The following is a 20,087-nucleotide window of genomic DNA, read 5'->3' as shown; positions in this document are numbered from 1 at the left end:
CACCTGTACTCTTCTCTCTCACTGCCGGTTCCATAAAAAGGTTTTCGCCACGCCTGATGATATCTAACACAACAACCATCTATTAGTGCTCAAAAGCAAAAGCAAGCATCGCTTTGATGACGCCGAAGCGTTTGATGCTCCCACCTGTAATGTTCTCTCCTCTGCAAGATGAGTGTCCTCTGTTGGTTGTGGTGGTGAACAGTCGGTGTCTCCAGACTGACGGTGCGTTTGTGCACCAGAGGGGGGTGTAAAGGGTTCACTCTCGTGATAGTCTAGGGAACAGATTGATGCAAGCATCGTTTTCCCCTTTGCTCCAAGCAAACACCAGTTTCTGTTGAATCAGGTATCAAGACAGACGTGCGCTCACCTGATTGCTTGTACGGAGACGGGCCGACTCGGCGATGGTGGGAAATGTCCTTGGATCGACAATGAGGCAGCGACTCCTCCAGATGGGAGGTGTGTCTCGAGGGACACACGCCGGCGTGGAAACTAAAGGGATGACTGCTGTGGTAAATAAAGATCAAGACAAATGCGATCGTAGCGGGTTTAAATATTTTACTGGTGGCAGTAAAAGTGAGAAATAAAGCTTGTTCTCTTACGTAGTTTCATTTTGTAGTTCAACATCTTCCGCTCATCAAGTCCAGATTGTAGAATCAAACTTCGCAAAATGTCAAATCCTGATCTGTTTAAAGTTTGAATTCTTTCGGTACTAAATTACGACGCAGATATCAAGATAGGAAACGAATGTGCTGGTGCTGGTTAGAGATTAAACCGTGACGTGCCTGCTCATTCTCAGCGTGTTTTGCAGTAGCGACAGTTGCCTTGGGGATCAGGTTGCCCTCCCACAGGCAGAGGAAAGCTGCTCTAAGAAGTCTGAGGCCACGCTTCAGTGCTCTCAAAAAGACCGTAACAATGGTTGAACCCGATACACCTGGATGGAAACCAGTCAAATTAAATAAGTCACTCAGTCAACATTTAAGCCACTTGGACATTTTATTATACGGAGTAAAACATTTTACTGATACCTTCATAATTTGACCGTACGGTTTAAAAACAGTTACCGGTAAGTTGAACTTTATAAGTTCCTCGTAATACTCTATGGGTGGATGGTATGTTACATTTTACATAGAACTGATTCTTTGCGCCATGATGAATCTTCCTTGTAGCTCCCTCACACTTCTGGGGATCAGATTCCAAGCGTTTCCTGGTTTTCCCAAAGCCAGGAGTGGTATTTATTTAACATGTGATCTTGAGGAGTCACCTTTTGATAAAAAAAAAAAGAGAGAAATGAAATATCAGATTTTTGGCATTATTGTTATCACAAAAGTGAACGAATCTGCATTTCCCTCACCTGTCTCCATTCTCCCACGCAGAAGATTCGGTACGAATCGTTGCCATACTTCCCGATACCGTGCAGCTCGATGGGGTAGCGCCACTTCTTAGTTAGATACTCATCTACAAGTTAGAAAACAGTACAGCTAATGCTTCACACATCATGACTAAAACCATCACGCACGGCCGACAAGCACATTCACCTGAGAAGCGGATGAGTGTTTTGGCTCTGAGTTCATAAAGGCCAAGCGGCTTTATGAGTTCAGACATGGGTTTCCAGTCAGCCTCCCGGGTCACCTCTGCAGACGGATGACGCTCAAAGAACTGCCACAGTACCGGTATCGCCATCTTACCTAGAGCATCCAAGCAGTCAAGCTGGCGTCGCACTGGTTTGTACAATACTGTTGAGACTAAGAGGCGTGTCTGAACGCGTGCTGGATGTTACCGCTCGTCTTATTCAGGAAGATGGTGGCCACCAGGAGCTTCCAACTGTCATGGAAAAGTGTTTCCTGCACAAGGTTGTAGGGAGAGCGAGGAGGTGTCCACTTCCTGAGCACCTTCCTCCTGGGTGGGCTGAGGACTTTAGAACAGATCATTTATTCATTTTTAAAAGCATAAGCAACTTTATTTTATGTCATGCTATCAGGTTTCTTCTTCTTTACTTTGACCGTACCATCTCCGGAGGGCTTCCTGCTGAAATACGGGCTTGTTTTCCGCTTGCTGTCCACGCTCTTGGACTCTAGACAGATTGGAAACATTTGTTAAAAAAAATAAAACGTTTCTTGAGTGGTTCCTCGTCCATGAGCCCTCTAAGTGGCTGAGATTTTTTAATTACCACTGCCACACAGTGTTAAAGTATTATTTATAACAATGCTAGATCCGGATACTAATGTGGATCACCTCACACAACAAAAACAAAAACAAACAATGCAGACAAAAACATGTCCTCCCTAATGAATGCAAAAAAACAGAACATTTGAGTGAACTTCTGAGCAAAGATTCTACTTACTATTCTGGGAATCTGTCACTTGTGTGCTGCTTCCTCCGGTGTTGTCAGGCAGCAACAGCTCCTCTTTCACATTTTGTTGACTGTCAGCGACAGCATCCAGCTGAAAATGAGGTTTGTCGTCACCTTCACTCTGAATCTCTAGCTCCGCTTCACCTCGTTCACCCTCACCCTTATTCTCACTCTCAGAGGCAGGAATAGCAGAATGCTGAGCGTCTGCCTGTTTGTTTCCTGGAACAGCCAAAGTGTTTTGCGTGTAACTGGTAGGAGCCCGTCCGAGTAGCTTCTTTCTCAGCAGACCACCCCTCCGAGGGCTCTTCATCAATGTTGCATCGTCCATTATGTTCAAAGATGCAGCCTGTTCTCCTGGTGCCTTGTCAGCATTAACCTGATAAGCTTCTCCTGAACTCTTTTCTTGATTGTATTTAGCACATCTGATGGAGAGAGGTTTTGTTTCAGATTTATTTGGAGGCAGATCCAATTGTCCAGTTGCATCTTCCTGCTGCCCCCCGCTTCTCCTCATAGTATTGATTTTACCTCCCTTGGAAGCAGAGAAATTGAAAAGGCTTATGTCTAACTTCTCTTCTCCATTTTCAAGGAGAAAGGCATGCAGTGATGATCTTGACCGGAACTTTAGCCCTTGAGGACTGGTAAAACAAAAACAAAACATGACAGAAAGATCAATCGGACCCTGAGGCGAATGAATCTGACATGCAGACAGAGCATTCCAAAAAAAGACTTATAGTCACCTTATAATGTAGATGTCCATTTTGCCTGCTGTCTTGCCCCTTTTCCTCTGTCTCACCTCTCTAATCCAGCCGGGGGGCATTAGTGAAGCGTGGCACGAATCATCTTCATCCTTGCGACTTTGGTCACTTGCGTCTTCACTTAATTCCAGTTTGATATTACAGCTTTCAGGTTGCATTCTGAGATGTAGGAATACACACACACACACACATATATATAGTAAAGACAGTTGTGGATTATATATGGCAGTCTAGGATAGGAGCCGATTACTTTTATCTTATTAATTGGCGAATACTGAATTTCTTTTTTTTTTAATTCCAAGTCAGCAGCTACTCTAATGTGTGTACAGTTTGCACAAATAGAGAAACGGCATCTCCGCTCAAAAATGTTATTACGACAGAAATTGTTTTACGACATACATGAATGTTGATTTGCCTCTAACTCATTATTTTTTCACGTAAATACGACGACTGATGACAGAACTTATCGGTGCCTCTTTTGTCAACACTGGAGTGGGAGTCAAGTCATGGCGACAAGCAGGAAGTAGAGGACACTTCCGTGTCTGCGCGCGCAGTAGGAGCGAGTCGTGAGTCGGTGTGTAAACCAGACCGAATAAACAATAACAAGTTACAAACTCTCGATAAAAGCCTGTCGGTTCCGTTCGCTTTTAAAACGCGGAAATGAGAGCCGTTTTAGCGTGGAAGGAAGCAATCCGTGAACAGTGGTGAGAGTTCAAATGTCACATTGGCTACTTCGTGGTTAGCAACGACGGTTGCTATGTAAACTCGTGTTTGCTAGCTACGCTAGCAATAGCAGCGCGACTCCTTTATCATTCATAAATAGCTGTTGTTGTATAGTTCTCCTCTGTAAGATATAACACAACATGTTTGCCCTATCAGTAGTGAAGTGTTATCAATAGTGAAGCAGGATATCCTTCCTTTGTCGCACGATATAACACGAGATCGGATGTAATGCTAATGTTATGTTAGCTGTGTCGTAAATGTCTTGATTGATGCTGAGCATCATTGCTTGTAATATCTACTGTATTTAGTTATTTAAAATAGAATGCTTAATTATATATGTATATATATATTATATATTGTATAATGGGTCCTCGTAATGTGGTTTAGCGCAGTAATTTGTCTAAAATCCAAATATATTCAAAGAGTAAATCCTCAAAACTGAGAAACTAAAGCCAATTGATGTTTGGCATCTCTCCTTAATAAAATGACTTTCATGATGAACGACTGATCAGCGGCTCAATTCATTGACTAAACGCCCACCATTATTCTCTTCTACAGTATTTATGATCTTGCCTTCAAGCCGGATGGCAGCCAACTCATCATTGCTGCTGGGCTTCGTGTCCTGGTACGACTTTCCTGCTTTATTTGCCCAAAGCCAACATCTAAAGAACACGTGCATGATATTTAGATTTGATGTGTTGCTTTTTTGTTGCAGGTCCATGACACTGCAGATGGAACTCTTATTCAGCCTTTAAAAGGACATAAAGACATTGTTTATTGTGTAGCCTATGCTAAAGATGGTACTAAACTTTATCTCAATTTTTATGGTACATTTGACTGCATCAGTCATCATTGCTATCTTACTAACTGCTGCATTCTGCTGTAGGTAAAAGGTTTGCCTCAGGATCCGCAGACAAAAGCATCATCATCTGGACATCTAAATTGGAGGGTATTTTAAAATACACGTAAGTGTCATCATTGCTTGTTACTTTAGGTAACCTTTACTGTGTTTACACCTCAGTCTCCTTTTTCTTTTCTGTAGCCACAATGACTCTATCCAGTGCATTGCTTACAACCCTGTAACTCACCAACTGGCGTCATGCTCTTCTGGGGACTTTGGTGAGTGCACATCATAAACCTATCTATTTAAAAAATATATAAATATATTACCGGTCAATTTCATGACTTGCATACCTTTTAATATTTGTAGGTTTGTGGTCTCCCGAGCAAAAGTCTGTGAATAAACATAAAGTTAGCAGCAAAATAACATGTTGTGGGTAAGTGAAATATGTCGTTTGTGTGCACAACATTGGTTTATTTTATTGTTACATATTAGAAGTAGAAGGCTTTAATTTGATGACAGATGGACGAACGACGGCCAGTACCTCGCCCTCGGCATGATGAATGGAGTGGTGAGCATTCGGAACAAGAGCGGGGAGGAGAAGGTCAAGATAGAGCGTCCAGGAGGCTCCTCCTCTCCTATCTGGTCCATTGCCTGGAACCCTTCAAAGTGAGTCTCTTCTTAATATTTCAGCGTAGGATTTCTAAATAACATGCAAATGACAGTACAATGCATTTTAAGAGAATTTCATGTCTATGGCCAACAGGTGGCAGTGGTCATACACAATATGGTGGAATAGTTATAGTACAATTTAAGATTAAGAAGGTTCAGAGCAGCAGCCTGCATGCTTTAATGCATTCTAGCCACTGTCAAAGACTACAACACTATATTTTAGAGAAAGCAACAGAACGATTGGAAATTTGGAAGAAAAATAAGTCAGTAATGAGACGCGATAGTAACACGCAGCATATATATTATCGTATCGTTTGGAACCATTGGGAGGTCAGAGAGTGAGGTTGCCAGGAAGTTGTTCCTCTGGAGCTGCTTATAGTCAGTGTCTTGCTCATCTAATCCTTCACAGTCCAGGGCTTATACTGTATGTATTTCAATAGGAAAAAAAAGTTTCCCATGCGCTGACTTATGTGTATTTCAATTCGTTGAGTACAAAACACATAGTGAAGGTAGAAGCTTTCTGTTCATAGGGTAAAATGATAACGTCATCAATACAGAAGCAACCAAAGCCCCGTCAGTGCCGCACGGTAACCGAGAAGCTCAAGCTATTTTTGATGTCTTTCCACAGAGATGAACACAATGACATTCTAGCTGTGGCAGACTGGAGTCAGAAGCTGTCCTTCTATCAGCTCAGTGGAAAACAGGTGACTACCGCAGGTCTATGAAGTTAAACTCCTGAATCCTGACTCGCCAAACGGTATACCTAAATAAAACAAGCATGATAATTCGGATATGTATACACAACACATACACAGTACACAGTTGCGATATGCTCCAATAAAGCAAACTTCTACCACAAAGCGTTTAAAAGGGCAAGACATTATTTGGAAGGAACACTATTTCATATCTATGGCAAAAAAAACAAGAATATTTGAGGCTGCCTATCACTTCAAAATATTTGGTACTGGAAACATTTTTCTGGGTTTAAGACGTCTGTTTCCTGCTGCAATCAGTCTGTCAAGGACTATTGAAACCATAACAGTACACTGGAAGTGATCCTGCTATGCTTTAATGGTCCCCCCCCCCCCTTCACTGTCCCTCCTTCCTCCTCAATCCCCTGAAGGCAATATCGCAATTATGGACAGATACGCACTGTTCATAAGTTTGCATTCATGCCTTAGGCTCACACATTGTCATCAGCCTATTGATCTATTTAAATGAACATTCTGTTTTGATTACAACACCAGGAGTTGTTCTTAATGAAAGAGAGCTTTTTTTTTTTACCAGAGAGAAGCGAAACAGATGCTCGGAGTTGGGGAGCTAATATGATGCTGTTCAAATAGACTGTGAACTCAGACACAATAGAGGCTTTTTAAAGCAGGATAATACTTCCAGTCTTGCGGGGTCTTTTCATCAAACATTGAAAGGCATGGCCGAATGTATGTGGCCTTTATGTGTGTCTGCTCAGACAGTGGGATGTATTTGCCCGGACACCTGGGCAATAGACAGTGTGAGAAAGATGTGTTTCATCTCAGTTTAATACCAGACCTTCTCTTTTTCCCTTTCAGATTGGAAAAGACAGGAATCTGACTTATGACCCGTGTTGCGTCAGCTACTTCTCGAAGGGCGAGTACATAGTCATGGGGGGCTCTGATAAACAGGCCTCTCTCTACACTAAAGACGGGGTGCGGCTGGGCACCATTGGAGAGCAGAACGCATGGGTGTGGACGTGCCGAGTTAAGCCCGACTCCAACTTTGTGGTGGGTCCACGTCTGGCAAAGTTATGGGAATAAAGAATTCGTCACTGGTGCATCAGATTGAGAAGAAATGAAGTCTGCATTTCTTACCTTTTCTTGATTTGCTAGAATGTTGTTTCTTCAGCTAAACAAGTCATATTATTTTCCAGTAACACCTTAGCAGCCACCACATCTGACTGAATGTGATGAGGCACGCAAGAGCAAATTGGTTGCTGATAGTCTCTCAGGTTTCCTGTGTGGATGCTTCAACAACAGGAACGCTTTCCCACTCCCAGTCTTTTCTTAGAGGTGTTAATAGAATGTACTGTTCCATTATTATCTCTTATCTAGGTGTTGGGCTGCCAGGATGGGACCCTCGCCTGCTACCAACTTATCTTCAGTACAGTTCATGGCCTCTACAAGGATCGCTATGCTTATAGAGACAGCATGACTGATGTCATCGTCCAGCACCTCATCACAGAACAAAAAGGTGTACTGTCCTTTCATCCACATAATACTGGGTTTATAATAGAGGATCTATTGTATTGTGATACCTTCCCGTCTATTCCATGGTAAGTTATACGTGTCTTGCAGCACGTTGCACACACAGTGCAGCATGTCCAGCATTTTCTAAACTAAACTTAAACCATTATTAAAAGCTTTAATATCATCTTGTTATATATATATTTTTATTTTCATCCAACTGCTATTTCATAATTTCAAGCTGTTTTTCAAATGATGATACCTCTTTTGAAATGTAATATAAGGATTTGTTTTAATAAAGCAGTGTCAGCCCATTTTAATGAAAACATTAAAAACAATGTACACACAGGGAAGTGCAGCATCCCGGCACAGCTGAGATTGTAACAATAAGCCCTGATAAGACTCATTCAACAGGATGCGCTGGCTCAGATAATTCAACTGTCCCCACCCTCCTAACATGTCCCCGCTTTGCCTTCATTTCCTTCTGTCCCCAGTGAGAATCAAGTGTCGCGAGCTGGTGAAGAAGATCGCCATCTATAGAAATCGTCTCGCAATCCAGCTGCCTGAGAAGATCCTCATTTATGAGCTTGATTCAGATGACTCATCAGACATGCACTACCGTGTCAAGGAGAAACTTTGCAGGAAGTTTGAATGCAATTTGCTGGTTGTGTGCTCCAGACATATCATCCTTTGCCAGGTCAGAGGAAATAGATTTCCATAACCAAATTAAAATACCTTTTGCTCTGTGATTTTCCTCACATGATGAGGCAAACTGTTTTCTATCAGTTATGCCGCTCAAACTAAATTGTACTGACCTCCTCTGATGCTCCTTTTTCTTTGTAAATTGCACTAATGCAGACTTGACAGATTATGCAAGAGGTATTTTGCTTTTATCTAATTGAAGCCAAGTGATTTGGGATGTTACTACTCCTTACAAGCCCGCATGGCCTTGAGAAAAAGGATCATATCATGAAATCACTGGTTTCTTGGATGTTCATGCCTAGTTTGCTAAAGGCTTCGGTTGAGCATGTCCCCTGCACGCTGTCTCTCCCCTTCTCAGCGCTCCGGATAAAGCGAGACAGTTGAGTGAAGAGGAAAAAAACCAAAGTCTGTTGAACCAGTGGGTGTCCCACCGGGGACCTCTCTGCTTCTTGTCTCTATGCGTTTGACAGACGCTGGTAGGGAGGTGCAGCCATAACACCGAGCTTATTTTCCTTTAAATCTGTCTGTGTGACAGCAGTGCTTCAGAACTCTCTTGAATGCGTGCTCATGTTTCATGCCTCAGACAGCTTTTAAACCTCATGAATGGGCTGTGCTTGTATCCTTCATGTATGCCTGTCAAATCGAAGCCTTCTTTCTGATGATGAGCCACACTTTTGCAGTCTTCAGAAGAGCGATGTCAGACATTTGTGATTATTTTTACTGTCATTAAATGATTAGATTATAAGGAAATCATTTTGTTATTTGTAAATGACAATAACACTTTCCTCCTCTCTGCTCTTGTGCAGGAGAAGAGGCTGCAGTGCATGGCCTTCACCAGTGTCAGGGAAAAAGAATGGGTGATGGAGTCTCTAATTCGCTACATCAAAGTGATCGGGGGTTCGCCGGGCAGAGAGGGCCTGCTGGTAGGGTTAAAGAATGGAGCGGTGAGTATCTGGAAAACATACACTACAGTCCTACCTAAAGTAACCATAGAAATGTCACCAATGGACACAAAGCAAACGACTCTCTACTGGAACACAAGATTAATCTGTGTGAGAGTGTGACTGCATTTACTGCCGCTTGGTGTAATCAGTGCCGTTTCTCTATGTTAACGTCTTTCTACTGCTCATTGTTTTTCTGATTTAGATTCTGAAGATATTTGTAGACAACCAGTTTCCCATCACGCTGCTGAAGCTATGCACATCAGTGCGCTGCCTGGACATGAGCGCCTCCCGCAATAAGCTGGCTGTAGTGGATGAGCACAACACCCTCCAGGTCTATGACATCAACAGCAAAGAACTGCTGTTTCAGGTCAGTGTGTAAAATGGAGCAAACTGACTCGACAGAGTTTAAAATACATAGCAGATGTACCATGGGATCAAACACGGTGGTCCCTCAATATAATGCGGTTCATCTACCGCGACCTCGCTCTTTCGCGGATTTTTTTAATGCAATTCTGCATGTTTTTTTTTTACAGTTGTTGTGAGATGTGTCTCTCCCCCCCTCCCCTCAGCAGCACCCGCACACACACACACCGCCCCTCCTCCCCGGATGCCTTGTTTTAACGCTGTTACTTACCAAACATCTGTCCTCTCACGTGTCGGGTTGAGGGATTTGACTGACAGCTCCAATAGCATTCAAGAAATCAAGAGCCAATTAGAGGGCGCAGGGGTGGAGTCCTTTTGGCTTTAACGTATAACGTGTGTGGTAAAAGGTTTACAGCCATAAAACATAATAATTGTAAAAAAAAATAAGATAACTACTTCGCAGATTTCCCCTATTTTTATTCCCTGCAGGAGCCTAACGCTAACAGTGTGGCCTGGAACACACAGTGTGAGGAAATGTTGTGCTTCTCTGGCAACGGCTATCTTAACATCAAGGCTAGCAGTTTTCCTGTACACCAGCAGAAGATGCAAGGCTTCGTGGTGGGCTACAACGGTTCAAAGATCTTCTGCCTGCACGTTTACTCCATGTCTGCCGTGGAGGTTCCACAGGTAGGGAATAACGCTCTTCTGTCTGTGTGGTTGTAATAGAGAAATTATGATTTACCGTTGTGAAAGCTTGATGTCTTAAAAAAGAAAAATGTAGATTGAATGGTTTTCTATCCGTTAATAAGAATTGTAATCTGACTGTTTGTTTTCTGTTTTTCCCAGTCGGCACCCATGTACCAGTACCTGGAGAAGAAGATGTTTAAGGAAGCCTATCAGATCGCCTGTCTCGGTGTGACAGACAGCGACTGGAGGGATTTAGCCACAGAGGCCCTGGAGGGGCTTGACTTTGACACCGCCAAGAAGGCCAGTATCATCGACACATTTTACCACTTTCAGCTTGACAGAATCATTTGAAAAACACAGCAGTATCAGCATCAGCAACACTGCCTTCATTATATCATAAAATAACATTTTAATGAAACTTAAGTTACTGATGAGCCGCCATGAAAATCATTTCTCATCTTTTCCCATTTCCAGGCCTTCATTAGAATCCGAGACCTACGCTACCTGGAGCTCATCAATAGCATTGAGGTAACGCCGCCTCACAACATCCATCTGTATTGTGTAGCTTTCTTTTTGCTGCCAACACCAGGAGACTGGGCCACTCACCATTTTTACTTTCACTTCGACATACATTTAAATGATGCTTTCTTGCGGGTTACTTACTGGTGTTGCTGGAGCCTATCCCAGCTGTCTACGGGTGAGAGGCTGGGCACACTCTGGACACATCGCCAGTGCAACGCAGGGCTAATGCGCATTGAAACTAAAATAATATAATATTTGTTCATGTCTCTGATTTTTATTTTTTTAACGATGGATGTCGTAAGTGTTGTATCCTAAAAATAAATGACTTTTTGGAACGCAATAGTTTTTGGTACGTTCTACCTATTAGCGAATGCCCATGCATGTGAGTGTTTTTTTGTTTTAGTACTTTTGATCACATGCCAGTGTTTATGTTGACTGATTTGCAGGAGAGGAAGAAGCGGGGTGAAAGCAACAATGACTTGTTCCTGGCAGATGTCTGCGCCTACCAGGGGAAATTCCACGAGGCAGCCAAGCTTTACAAACGGACCAGCCATGAATCCGGAGCCCTGAGCATGTACACTGACCTGCGCATGTTTGAGTACGCCAAGGTGATTGAAGCAAAAACACGTGTGCGCAAGTAAAACATAGCTTTGTATCAAACTGTAAACAGTAAAATATAGCTTTGTGTCAATACTGACAGAACAACGTGGAAAGTCTTGTATGTTTTAGGGGTGTAGAACATGTGTTTTTCTTCATCATGTGCACTCATGCCAAGTTGGGGCCCCCCTTCACCACCTGTCTTTCATCTCCTCATATATCATCTGATCAGTCCACACATATTCCTGGGCAACAACTTACACACATAGATGCTGCTGAAAATGAAGCGCAAACGGAGAGAAATAAAACGAGCATCTGCTTTTAAATGAATACTTGGACGAGGAGGTCAGGAAGGGTTGAGACAAATTCATGCTTTATTATGCTTGCATGTGGTGAGACACTTTGATCATCAGCATTACTTTCTCATTGGAGCAGATAACAGAGTCGTGACTTGCTTAGATCGTGTGTTTGATGTGGCTGTTGTATATTTATGCGGCTGTGTGACCATCTGGTCCTATAGGCGGTTTGTTTTCGGTAGGATGGACGCTGGCGGGAAAGGCCCTCCAGAAGCCTGCTGTTTGGCTTCCTCCTGTCTCGAACCGCATGATTCAGACTGTCTGAGGTGGATAATAGCTTGCTGTCGTGCAGACTAGTGTTAGAATCTAGTCGGAAAAATGACCACCTGTATTTTAGCACATTTTAAACTGTGTGTCATTCTGTCAGGATTTCGTCACAACGACGGACCCTAAGAGCTCCCGGATCCTGATGACCAAGCAGGCAGACTGGGCTAAGAGCACCAAGGAGCCCCGGGCAGCAGCGGAAATGTACCTGTCAGCAGGAGAACACCTCAAGGCCATAGATATAATAGGGGAACACGGCTGGGCAGACATGTACGTGCCAATCACTCTATGAAACAAGTGGTATCAGCTGTCCTTAAGATATTTCTGTTTAACATTTATAAAACTGCAGTGAAATTCAGCAGTATGGGCCAAATATAAAGTTTCTGTTCTTCATCTGCGGTAAACAATAATTACACATTAATGAAAGGTGAGCAAGGGATGCTTGTCGCTAATGTGTTCAATGCTGTGTTCAAATCACACTGGTCACAATACTTAATTGCATTAGTAAATATTCAGAAGAAAGAATTCATGGAATGTCCAATTGCTGCAAGTCAAACAAGCAGAGTGGGAATCTGTGCTGTTGAAAACAGGGCAAAGCAACAAGCCAGTGTCTAGTGGTCATACTGGTGCTCCCCACTGCCTCTGTCAGTCCTACTGTCTGCATATTGTAAGCCTCCTATGGTTCGAGATCTACCAGTTAGGCAGCCCAACAATCACTGCAGCTGATTAGATTCAGCCGGTGACCCTGAATCTTTCATGTTTTCGGGGTCATCGTGAGCCTAATGTGATCAGGGTGCCGCGTGAGGGCATATCTACGTTATTCTTCCCTGGGCACTCATTCCTCTCCCCTCCCGTCCCAGGCTGATCGATATTGCTCACAAGTTGGACAAGGCAGAGCGCGAGCCGCTGGAGAAGTGTGCGTTCTACTTTACGAAGCTGAAGCACCACGGCTATGCCTCAGAGACCTACTCCAAGATGGGAGACTTGCAGGCTCTGGTGCAGCTGCATGTGGAAACCCAGCACTGGGAAGAGGTCTGACACACTAAAACACACCTGCTCAGCTCATCACAGTACACACGCTATATATATTATATATATATATAGCGTCCTGAGACAATCACATAAATATCATGTTTGCCACATAGGAATGTGCTAAATAAACTGCTGTGCTACTCAGAAAGCAATATCGTAAAACACCAAATGTACGCAGCTTGCTTCGATTTTTGCACGCATCTCCAGAGAGGTATGCTGTTGAACTAGTATTTGTGTTAAAATGTAATTACGTCCTGACCAACCTAAACTACACGTGAGCTTCAGAGCTCATCATTCAGCTTTGGATTCCTTCGGTTTGCGAGAGAATGGGAATCATGAAAATTCCCACTATCGGCTTAAAGCTCGACTCTTCTTCCAATCAAATGTCTCCATCCAGGGTGGATCATGGAGCTTAGACAAGAAGAAATCATTGGGTTTGTTTAACACATCCGCGGGCCTTAATCGAGTGAAAGGCGTTGCAGAGATTTGCATTCTGGAACAGAACATCCAAAAACAGAATATCAGATCCTGATCACGTGGTTCTGTTGCCGTGTTTTGCAAGACTGAATATTTATTTGATCATCGGAGAAATCACTGGGGGGGGGGGTACCATGACGGGACATTTTGCACCCCCTACTCTGTAATTTTATTTATTTATTACATGGCTTAGTGTTCTCAGGCATGGGACACCCTCACTTGTTCTCTTCTATTGTGTGGCGTGACGGGTTTTTGTTTTTTGGCTCAGGTTTGCTACATGGCATTTCAATTAATCAGTCTATATTTTAGGCAATAATGTGTCTGCAGAGCACCAGAAACTTTAACGAGTTTAAATGTCAGAATGTAGATCTGCTGTCGTAGTTGAGTGTGAAATTATTTTTGCTCAAATACTTTATTTGTTCTCAGTTAATTCATTATACGGCAGCTGTAATGTGTTTCTCTGAGTCATGTGGGAACTGAGCTGCAGTCCAGCTCTAAGTATCGTAGATCACAATCACGTCAGACATCTGTCTTCTTCGCTCGGTTCCTGCGTGTCATCTGGTCCTTTTTTTTTTCAGGCCTTTTCATTAGCGGAGAAGCAACCCCAGTTCAAAAATGAAGTCTTCGTGCCTTACGCCCGCTGGCTGGCTGAGAATGACCGATTTGAAGAGGCACAAAAAGGTGAGCTTGGCATCTCCACTCGAGGCGACCTTCACAATGATTGTGCCCGTGAAATATACGTTTTCAGAATGACATAATCCAATATAGAAATACACTCACAGCCAATGTTTACATATGGAAGTGATAAAGCCTAGCCAGTTCTGGACGCAGACATTTTTCACCTCCTAGATTCTGTGTATCCGCTGTAAAACATGATCCTCTTTGTTGGAGCGGAGCTAAACAGAACCGGGCTGCCTGTTAACCGAAAGACATGCATGCTTGCCTGTAATCACCTCTACTACAAGCAGCTCTGATGATGATTACAACTGTAACCATAGTTATAATCAGCTCATAGATTTATAATTATGATCTCAGCAGGCGTATTTCCTCTCCTACAAAATCCTCCACTGCCTGTGTCGACACGACTGAACGGCCCTGATTGTACTGAAGCTCGCAAATGATCGTGCGTTTTGCTGATCGTGCGTATTTAAGTCAGCCGCGGCATTAAGTTACCAATGATTGTAAAGGCATGATTCTGGCCATTGCTCTGTGAGCGTTGTACAACTGATTAGCATCAGACTGAAGTGGGCCGCTACAAAGTTGAGCTAAATGAGTTTCTGGACCTCTAATCATCGACGACAAGTTTCTGGCTGGTCGGCGGCATTTTCACCATCACCAACAGCTATTTGACCATTTTAGTCATTTTTCAAAGGAGTCCTTTAGTGCGCTTGCATGTTTGCATGAATTCTTACTAGTGAAATTAAGTACTGTTTTGTTTTTAAGGAACTCAAGACAACGACCCCTGCTTTGTTCAACATCTGTGTCAGCTTGTGTTTCATGGCTCTGTTGGGGGGGGGGTTGGTGCTCAGAACAGACCTCGACCAACCCAGATATTTGTGATTTTTATCCCGTCAGATGGACTGATGCATTATTTACCATTAGTATGTACCCCCCCCCCCGCTGGGATTGAGGGTGTAGGGTCATTGGCGGGGTCGCCTCCTTAAAGCTCATGTTTATGACCAAACTGTCCAGGAACAACCGCCATGTTTGGGAAAAGACCCATGTTACTCTTTACAAGTAAAAAAAAAAGAGACTTTTTCCAAAAGTAATGTGACTGTAAACTTTAATAACCACAGGTAATTGGTTTTGTAGCCTCTCTTACTGAAACTCCCTTTAGAGAAATTAATAATAAGAGTAATAGTCCTTACTTAGTGTGGGATTGTGAGATAATTTAAAATTCAGTGATATTTTAGTGGAACAGATGCCTTGGATTCTTGAAATCCAGTATTGCCTCAAAGTAAAACCGTTTTTTAAAGAGCACATAGTAATCCTTTGATATAATTGTCTTTCTTTCGCTCTTTAGCGTTTCACAGAGCAGGGCAACAGAAGGAAGCCGTGAAAGTCCTGGAGCAGCTTACCCACAATGCAGCAGTAGAGAACAGGTTCGACGATGCGGGGTACTACTACTGGATGCTGTCTATGCAGTGTCTGGATATAGCCAGAGGTGGGAGGCCCATCGTTTTTTGCACCAGCTCGTTGCTTTTGTCGATCCTCGCTGAAGCTTTGCTGCATCTGTTTCTCCGAATCAGAAAGTGAAGGCCAGATGGACGAAATGCTGATCAAGTTTGAGCGTTTTCAACACCTCGCTGAGCTCTACCACGTCTATCGCTCCATTCAGCGCTACACGGTGAGAAAAGGCTGCTGTCTGAAGGGCTTAAGAGACCATCAAGCCACGTGATTGGCTATCAGAGTCAACGCCATAGAAACGATGCCGCCATATGGATTTGGTTTGAATATAAACACATGTTCAGGAAACACTTTTTTGTGTCCCGCCAACAGGGGCGTATAGAGTTACCTGTGTGCGTGCATCCCGCCATATGCCTCTTCCCGACCCACGATCTATCCACGGCTCAGAAACCACTGGACAGAATGAAATGAATTTTCGCCCATGCTGTGTTGGGGCCATTTTGAGATTCACCTTATCCTTCCACACCAGGACAAACAGAGTCGTTCTGGTCGCCAGTAGGCGAATCTGCGTCCTTCGACAGAACTTATCTCAGTGAACTGAGTCGAGGGTGTCTCATTCAGGTCGAGGCTATAATACTGATTAAAAAAAAAAAGCCCTCTAAGGGGCAATCAGAACGATTTACATTCTTAGGGTTAGACCCCTATTGCCATGGTAACACGCTTTCTGATGTTGGCCCCCCAGCTCTAACCTACTTAAATACAAGCTTGCTGTGCTTGTGAGAGGAGTATGGGTGACCTGGCCTGTGTCAGCGTCCTGTGTTTGTTGTTTTAGCTTTCTGCTCGGTAGCGGTCAACCCCCCCCCCCCGCCACATTATTGAGACTCCGCTATGATCCAGACCAGAGCAGGAAATCTCTCTATCTCACTTCAGATCTCACGGGCAGGCACTATCGATTGTAGCTATCAAGCTTTGGGGTATGAAGCTGTTGGTGGTCTGGTGGTGGCAGCGGTCGTTCCTGCTCATGTGAGCCAGGGTTGAAACTGGGTGTCGTTTAGCATGCAAAAAATAAATCTTTTTTTAGGTTATGAGTTTTCTGCATGGGATGTTTTTCTGAGAAATTTAAATGCATTTCTCATGGGTGATGAGGTTGACATGTATGAGTGGAGGCATTGCAAAAGGGAAAATTGCTTTTAGTCCAAGTTAGAAAAGCAATACAACATGAGAGGGAGTAAAAAAAAAAACGACTAAATGTTCAACTTACTAGCACGGATTTGTCTCGCATCAGAATGAATCCTTCCTCATTCCATCTTGTATTTGTATCTCCAGGATGAACCTTTTAGTTCACACATGCCAGAGACGCTCTTCAACATCTGCAGATTCCTCCTGAACAACCTCACCAAAGACGTACCGCCAGGCATTTCTAAAGTGTATCCTTCTGTCTGACAAAGTAGAACTATCAGAGCAAGAATTCTTGCTGGGAAAAAAAAACTTAGAACCAGAATGCAAGTCTGAAAGAGACAGGCAGGGGCAATGATAAAATGGTGGATATGAGCTAGAAGTAAAGAGGAAACAGAAGAGCTGGCGCCTCTGTGGAAACCGTGCTGCTGCTGAGACAAAGAAAGAGGTGATGATGGGGAGGAGGAGAAAATGCCAGCATGAGTCCCATTCGCCACTCTCTAAACAAATGCTCTGATTGCTGAAGTTTAAGCAGACATGGACATACATGTACACCCCAAACAATGCGCTTTAATCTACACGGTGCACAGAAAAGCTGCACTAAACAAAGTTAAACAATAAGCAGTCGTCAACAGTTCCAGCTGTTGAATCGAACCGAACGTGTGGGAAGAGCTGGAGAGGAGCTGAGAGGAGAGGAGTAGTGTTAAGTTGTGCCAGCGAGGAGCCGTTTGGAACAGCAACTCTGCGAGCCGTTAGTGCCACTCGCTGCCGCCTGCCTGACAATCTGTCTTCACTTGAATACAAAATACTCCACAACTCAACTTAAACGCAAAAACCACACACACATCATTTAAAACTTGCAATTAAAAATTCCCTTTCCTCTATTTTAAATTCAACACAGACAGATGTGCATAAAACGATAAATCTGGAGCGGGGCCAATGCTTTTTCACTCCACCGTATCCAATTACAGAAAACAATGTCTGAGGGAAGCTATATTTGACCTGCATCCATTCTGCTAGTTTCCGTTGACGTGTTTATTAGTAACGCCCTGTACACGTTGGCCAAGCAAAGTCGCAAACTGGGTGCGTATAAACTGGCCAGGCATTCCTACGAAAAGCTCCAGGACATGCACATTCCCTCCCGTTTCCAGGAGTCCATAGAGCTGGGGAGCCTCACCATTCGGGCGAAGCCATTTCATGACAGCGAGGTGTGTTTTAAGAATTGAATGTGTGTTTTTGTACATGGAACGTGTCCTGAAATATTTCCTTGCGTTCTGGAATGCATACTTAAACTTCCACGCGTTTCCTGCAGGACCTGATTGAGGGCATGATGTGCTACCGCTGCTCCACCAACAACCCCTTACTTAACAACCAGGGGAGCGTGTGCATCAACTGCAGGCAGCCTTTCATCTACTCGGCCTCATCATATGGTCAGTGGCACACAAACAGATTGTGTGTTCTGTGTGCATAGAGGCGAGTATTTGGGTCTTTGATGCAGCGGCATGTCTTTGCACACAGAGGTATTGCCTCTGGTGCAGTTCTACCTGGAGGAGGGCATCAGCGATGAAGATGCTGTGTCTCTGATTGACCAAGAAGTGCCTCACACGGATCAGAAGGATGCACGCTGGCACGACGTGGCCAACGGAGGTATCCTCTGGTTACCAGTTCAATGTAGCTCTGCATAAATGCACACACACACACACACACAGTCAGAGATTTGGACTCACTGTGCTGGTCCCAGGAGTCTGGATCCTCGCTCTAACTCATTACACATCTCTCGGACTCGGAGCATGTGACCCCCCCCCTGCCTTATGACAGTTCTAAGAAGCTGCGTTGGCCTCATTTCTGTGCTGGTGGGTAAGCTGTCAGAGCTAAGTCATCTTAGCTCTCGAGCTAATAGGGTTAGTGAAGCTCTGCTGTCTCATCTTAATGACACTAACCCTCCAAGAGCCGTAGCCACAGCCCTCGTGCAGGGATTAACCTGCATTAGCCGACAGACACTCAAGGGCACCGGGGTCTGCTCTATTCTTCCTGAGCCGCGACGTGACTGACGGGCCCGACTGATTGGCATTTTAAACATTCTCACTTTTAGAATAGTCATAAGAGCTTTTCCTATTTAAAAAAAACAATGTAATTATCCATTTATCAAATACATTCATAGCATGCAAGATAAAACACATGTTACATACAGGATGTTTGCATTGCTTCTGCTGTTTGTTCTTAATTACACCCAATCAGAGTTGCAGGTTTTCAGGACAGACGATGCCTTAAGTGACGCAGAGGAAGACCCGTTTACAGCCAAAATGAGCTTCGAGGTAAGGAAGGACGGAGGAGCTTGAATCACTAATATTCCACCAACCGAGCGAGCCAGCTGGAGAGGGTGAAAGGGGAGTATCCGCATTATAATACGGGTGTGTTCATGTATCTGTCCAAACAGCAGGGCGGCTCGAGCTTCGTCCCGGTCAAGGTGAGCTGCTCGGCGCTGCGCTCAATGAGCAGGAGGGACGTCCTGATCAAACGCTGGCCCAGGCCGCTCAAATGGGAATACTTCCGCTCCCTGCTGCCCGATGTGAGCCTCACCATGTGCCCCACCTGTTTCAAGGTATGCAGGATATACGACGTAAGACCCGCGCGTCACTGAGGAGGCTGTGTCTGGTCACTGGGATCATTCTGGCTTCTGCCTTTGTGTTTCCTGGTAGATGTTTCACAGTGAGGATTATGAGCTCCTGGTGCTTCAACACAACTGCTGTCCGTACTGCCGCAGACCCATCGATGAGCAAAATTGATCCAGCTAAAACCACAGCAAATATTCCAGCCATTTTCTTACCACTTTTCCGCGTATCTACAATGCAATGAGAACATTCCTCTTCCTTGAGTTACTTCTGAATCAACCAATCAGTGCAACTGGATCATTAAAATCTGATTACCTTGGGGTGTCGCCGGTTACATCGTTACTTTAACGGGAAATGTAAATACTGTAAAATGTTACCATTGACAACCATCAAATATATTTACAGGCTTGTTTACTGGAGTTGTACAGAATTATTTAGAATGTATAGTGAATGTGTTGTATAACCATGATGTTTTTATAATATAATAAATATGTTTATTATAACAATGTTTCCATGGCGCCGTGTTTTCTTAGTGATGGCTGATTCTCATTACACTATTGCCTATGAATTGAGCTCTACATCATGCAGCGGTTTGGGATCAGACTTTGAAAACAGAATATTGCAGTTTACGGAATCGGCTTAAATCACAAATTGTCGGGCTCCCTCTT

At 43.8% G+C, this 20,087-nt stretch overlaps 2 protein-coding genes across 3 annotated transcripts; one reads left to right on the top strand and one right to left on the bottom strand.

Annotated features, from left to right (window-relative positions):
• Positions 1-983: 983 nt before the first annotated feature.
• Positions 984-3,614, bottom strand: mbd4 (methyl-CpG binding domain protein 4). Of its 2 annotated transcripts, none has more exons than XM_068749001.1 (8): positions 3,505-3,614; positions 3,088-3,264; positions 2,342-2,985; positions 2,006-2,071; positions 1,778-1,912; positions 1,536-1,685; positions 1,352-1,455; positions 984-1,261 (listed from the first exon to the last, which is right to left on the bottom strand). In XM_068749001.1, exons 2-8 carry the CDS (start codon positions 3,261-3,263, stop codon positions 1,187-1,189), a joined length of 1,350 nt encoding a protein of 449 aa, XP_068605102.1. In that variant the 5' UTR covers position 3,264; positions 3,505-3,614; the 3' UTR covers positions 984-1,186. The 2 variants fall into 2 exon arrangements, with proteins under 2 accessions (XP_068605102.1, XP_068605110.1); XM_068749009.1 differs by having other exon boundaries at positions 3,569-3,598.
• Positions 3,615-3,765: 151 nt separating this feature from the next.
• On the top strand, positions 3,766-19,880 carry ift122 (intraflagellar transport 122 homolog (Chlamydomonas)). The gene is made up of 29 exons (XM_068744469.1): positions 3,766-3,809; positions 4,387-4,453; positions 4,544-4,628; positions 4,715-4,793; positions 4,871-4,947; positions 5,039-5,105; positions 5,192-5,338; positions 5,970-6,045; positions 6,910-7,101; positions 7,429-7,567; positions 8,055-8,257; positions 9,069-9,206; positions 9,409-9,573; positions 10,059-10,256; positions 10,416-10,556; positions 10,731-10,784; positions 11,225-11,386; positions 12,099-12,265; positions 12,856-13,027; positions 14,083-14,185; positions 15,528-15,668; positions 15,754-15,851; positions 16,958-17,058; positions 17,850-18,015; positions 18,120-18,237; positions 18,326-18,454; positions 19,046-19,122; positions 19,245-19,409; positions 19,507-19,880. The coding sequence occupies exons 1-29, from the start codon at positions 3,766-3,768 to the stop codon at positions 19,591-19,593; spliced, it is 3,558 nt and encodes a 1,185-aa protein (XP_068600570.1). The 3' UTR covers positions 19,594-19,880.
• Positions 19,881-20,087: the final 207 nt, after the last annotated feature.

This window comes from Brachionichthys hirsutus, chromosome 2 (assembly GCF_040956055.1).
Source record: "Brachionichthys hirsutus isolate HB-005 chromosome 2, CSIRO-AGI_Bhir_v1, whole genome shotgun sequence".
In the NCBI taxonomy this organism is placed as follows: domain Eukaryota; kingdom Metazoa; phylum Chordata; class Actinopteri; order Lophiiformes; family Brachionichthyidae; genus Brachionichthys; species Brachionichthys hirsutus.
This window is presented reverse-complemented; position numbering and strand designations above follow the sequence as displayed.